The following is a 3,993-nucleotide window of genomic DNA, read 5'->3' as shown; positions in this document are numbered from 1 at the left end:
CGTAAGCCCCTTGTTGATAATAGATTTGATAATTATTGCAGGTTTTCCCTTTAGGTAGTACGTGAAGAATTTCGAGTGCTCACACAGGCAAAGGGTAAACAGCGCCTATAGAAAAAGGGGTTGGGTTGCGTATTTTGGCCTATCAAGGTATATACAAGCCTCAGTCCTATAGAAATGGGGGGGGGTGTACGGGGTGGGGGTGTTTGCGGGCGCTACCAGGTATGCTCACCCTCCAAGCTCCTCTTCTTATCTGGCAGGGGCCGCAGGAATGGCCCCTCCGAGGGAAGTGATAAATGGCTGGTAGGAATGGAGATCTCCACAGATAGACAGACACTACACAAACAAGCTAAGGAAACTGGAAGCACCCTGGCACTTCCCCTAGGGTCATTCGGGAGAGGCAAAACCAAGCTTTTTTTTTTTTTTTTTTTTTTTTTTAAAAAAAAAAAAGAACAACAAAAAGGCAAAGTCAAAGCTGTTCACATAAATACATATGCTGCACCCATCCGTGTGTGCAGCTTCGCAGGCGGGAGCGGAGGGAGCAGGGGACCAGCAGTGACATTTGCTTCCAGGCTTGGTTTAGGACTGCTGGGGGTTGGTTTTGCTTTGCTGGGTCATTTAATTTTTTTTTTTAATTTTTTTTTCCCCTGCTCTTGCAGTCAAGCCAACTATGTATTTATTGAACTAAAAACGCAGCTATTAAAAAAAAAGGGGGGGGGAAGCAGGGGAAGTTTCTATGACAATAAAAAAGGCTACAACTGTTTGACAGGTAGTTACTGCTGTGTGAGCCTCTCCATTCTATACTCTATAAAAGCAAATGACCGTCGTAAACATCTCGATTTATCATCTGCCATAAAACGAGACTTCAAGGGGCTGAGAACTCAGTCCTTGCTTTCTTCTTTTTCCTCCTCTTCTTTTTCCTCTTCTTCATTCCCTTCTTCTTCCGTTTTCTCCTCGTCCCTGGCCCCCGGCAGCTTATCTTTATTGTTTTCTTTTTTCCACTTCATCCTCCTGTTCTGGAACCAGATCTTCACTTGTCTCTCGGTCAGTCCCAGGGCGTGAGAGACCTCAATCCGCCGCTTCCGTGTCAAATACGGGTTGAAGAGGAACTCCTTTTCTAACTCCAGGGTCTGGTACCGGCTGTAAGTTTGTCTGCCACTGCGTCTTCCGGGAGCTGTAGGACACAAACATCAAATAACTTCTTAATTCTCCCCCCTTTGGAGGCTCTGCTCCCCCCCCCCTTCCCTCCAGCCCCCCTTGCCCAATTTTTCCTAAAGGAACTGCTGCCCCCGCCAAAAAAAAAAAAAAAAAAGCCCCTCTCAACCCTTTGCATATTAAAGGCACTAAAGGAAAGTCGCTGGGTTATTATTAATAATCACAGGGCTGATATTGCTATTAATACTGATAGGCAGCTGCCTTTCCCTGGCTCTTCTGGGGAGTGTTCAGCTCTGGCTGCTTGGCTGGGTGCAGGGAGGTGTGTGTCAAGCTCATTCACAAAAGAGACCTTTCCAGTTTCCTAAAAGGTGATTCTGGATGGTGAGTCCTGCTGGGCAGCTCCAATTTCTAAAAAATATATATTTTCCTATGAAAGGTGCATTGTTCAGCATAAAAACCTCTCCAGCCTTTCTCCTTCTCCCCATTCCTTTTTCTTTCTTCCTTTCTCTATCCTTCTTTCTTTCTTTCTTCCTTTTCTTCCTTCCTTTCTTTTCTTCCTTTCTCTCTTTCTCTCTTTCTTTCATTATTTCTCTCTCTCTCTTTCTTTCTCTCTCCCTCTCTTCCCCCTCCTTTCTCTCATTCCCTCTTTCTCCCTTTCTCTCCTCTTCTCTCTCTTTCTTTCTCCCTTTTCCTCAAAATGCCCAACTCTTGCTTCCTTTTCCAAATATTCGTCCCAAAATACAGCCTCAGGGTCATCTCTTTTGCTAGTATTTACGCCCTGAGAATTTGAATTTTCCATGAAATCCCCTCTCCCTGTCGGTTAGGGCTGTGTGCCTGTAAAGCACACGCAGCAGAGATGGATATTTGCCTGTGCAAACACAGAGATTGTGTTTGAAGCAAGTCGAGATGGACATTTGCAGCAGTAGCCAAAAAAAGAAAGAAAGAGGACTGAGGTATGTGCAGCTGAGCCCCTGCACTTCCTTCTGCACGGTCCTTTCTTAATGAGAAAAACAATCTATTTGCAAAAAAAAAAAAAAAAGAGCTCCAGTTTGAAATGATTGCATCCTTGAGACTACCTCTAGGTCAAAGCTTAGATAAATAACGTGTTTTCCTCTGCCTCTATCTCCCAGCCTCTGGGCCACATCCTCTCTACATTAGCCAGAACTCCTTTCTATTTTCTCTTCTCTTTTTTTTTTTTTTTTTTGGTTGTTAAATTTTGGTGGGGGTAGGGGGGAAAAACTTTGGGGCTCTGATTGTCCTTAAAATTAACACTAACCTTCACATGTTTTGAATTAACAAGGCTTCTAGACAACCTTGGTCCTTAGGTGGGGGAAACTTGTACTTTGAAGTATTTCGGTTTCTCTGCAATTATCTGGACTTCACATGAGCAAAGTTCCATTCAGCCCAAATTATTTTGAATTTCCCACCCCCTTTTTTTTTTTTTTAACCCAGGACGGCAGCCTGTTCTCCTCCACCCCACCCCATAGCTCTGAGCTAAGTTTCCTTTTCTGTTTAAACTTTTATCTCTAGGCTTTAAGAAACAGATGTAAAGTATTAGTAATACTTATACAAGTTCCCACCTTTCAGGCTTCGTCTCCCAGCGGTTATGAAAGGCTATATGACATTTTAAAGAGCAGTGTATTATCAACATGCAAATAACCTCGTGGGAGCTGTATCTTATTGCCTATCCTCAAGGCAAGCAATAAAAAACAAGTTTTACTTTATTGTGATTTAAGCCTTTTGCAGGGAATCACCTTGCTGGCTCTCTAGTAACTGCTGTCTTGTTTGCTTTCAAAGGTCTTCCTAAAAAGAAGAAACATTAGCACAAACCTGCTCATTTCTTTCATAGTTCACAGCTGCCCCTCATATTTATATTTTTACGTATATATATATGTACGCATATGTGTGTATGTGCATGTTTATATCTCTAGACATATGTTTGTGCTTGTATATGCATACATATATATATAGATAGACAGATAGACAGAGAGAGAGGAGAGAGGGAGAGAGCGAGAGAGAGAAATAAAGGAAAACATTTAAGGAGGAGGAAAAAAAGGTCCTAACCGTGAGGTCTCATCCATGGGAACATGAGACTGGGAGACGAATTTTGATTTAAATGCCCTTGTCCCTCGCTAGAGTTACTGTTGGAAGACGATTTACAGTCAGGATATTGTACAACAGTCGTCTCTTGCTGAGCACCATAAAGCGATTGCCTCGGTAGAGCTTCATATCCATAGAATTTAGAAGCGTCTCCGTGACACGCCAAGGCGCATGGGTTTTGCTGGTATCCAGAGTTGGAGATGCTGGAGGTTCCGTGGTGGAAAAACTCTTGGACGTGGTGTGAAGGGTGCTGGAAGGTGGGAGCAGTAGTGCCCGGACCATACACGAGAGCATGGCTCCTGCTAACACTTTGTGGAAATCTGCAGTCGTAGTAAGTTGGCTCCAGCGATTCACCGCCTTTGTACTTGGAAAAGAGAGGATTTACAAAGTAGGAACTCATGACCCTCGCCCAAAAAAAAAAAAAAAAAAAAAAAAAAAAAAAAGAGAAAAAAAGGAAAAAAAAAAAGACGGCTTTAATTCTAGATTAGTGCGAGATTGTCCCTGGACTGTCTCAAGTCCTGCTTTTTAGTGGCTTTTTTTTTTTTTTTAATGCGATCTCAAAGGCGTTTCATGGTGCCTCTGTGTGTCTGTACGGTTGGTTCTCGGTGCTCTTGACTTCTCTTGTAATCTGTCGGTAGGTAGAGCTCTCTCTCTCAATTTCTCTGTAACTCTGCTCCTTCCCTTTAACACCACAGGCAAATTCCTCAAAATCCCGGTGGTGTGGCTTTTTTTTTTTTTTCT

General features: G+C 43.1%; 1 protein-coding gene across 1 annotated transcript; it reads right to left on the bottom strand.

Annotated features, from left to right (window-relative positions):
- Nucleotides 1–878: 878 nt before the first annotated feature.
- Nucleotides 879–3,652, bottom strand: HOXC8 (homeobox C8). Its single transcript, XM_010296990.1, has 2 exons — nt 3,217–3,652; nt 879–1,171 (listed from the first exon to the last, which is right to left on the bottom strand). The coding sequence occupies exons 1-2, from the start codon at nt 3,650–3,652 to the stop codon at nt 879–881; spliced, it is 729 nt and encodes a 242-aa protein (XP_010295292.1).
- Between the last annotated feature and the right edge of the window lie 341 nt (nt 3,653–3,993).

This window comes from Phaethon lepturus, unplaced genomic scaffold (assembly GCF_000687285.1).
Source record: "Phaethon lepturus isolate BGI_N335 unplaced genomic scaffold, ASM68728v1 scaffold44041, whole genome shotgun sequence".
NCBI lineage: Eukaryota > Metazoa > Chordata > Aves > Phaethontiformes > Phaethontidae > Phaethon > Phaethon lepturus.
The sequence above is the reverse complement of the archived record's forward strand: the minus strand, read 5'-3'. Positions and strand labels throughout refer to the sequence as shown.

Excerpts from the sequence above, each read along its gene's own strand:
- HOXC8 (XM_010296990.1), bottom strand. The coding sequence starts at position 3,652 with ATGAGTTCCTACTTTGTAAATCCTCTCTTTTCCAAGTACAAAGGCGGT. Across the intron at positions 1,172-3,216 it reads CCCATGGATGAGACCTCACG|CTCCCGGAAGACGCAGTGGC; the intron begins GTTAGGACCTTT and ends TGTGTCCTACAG.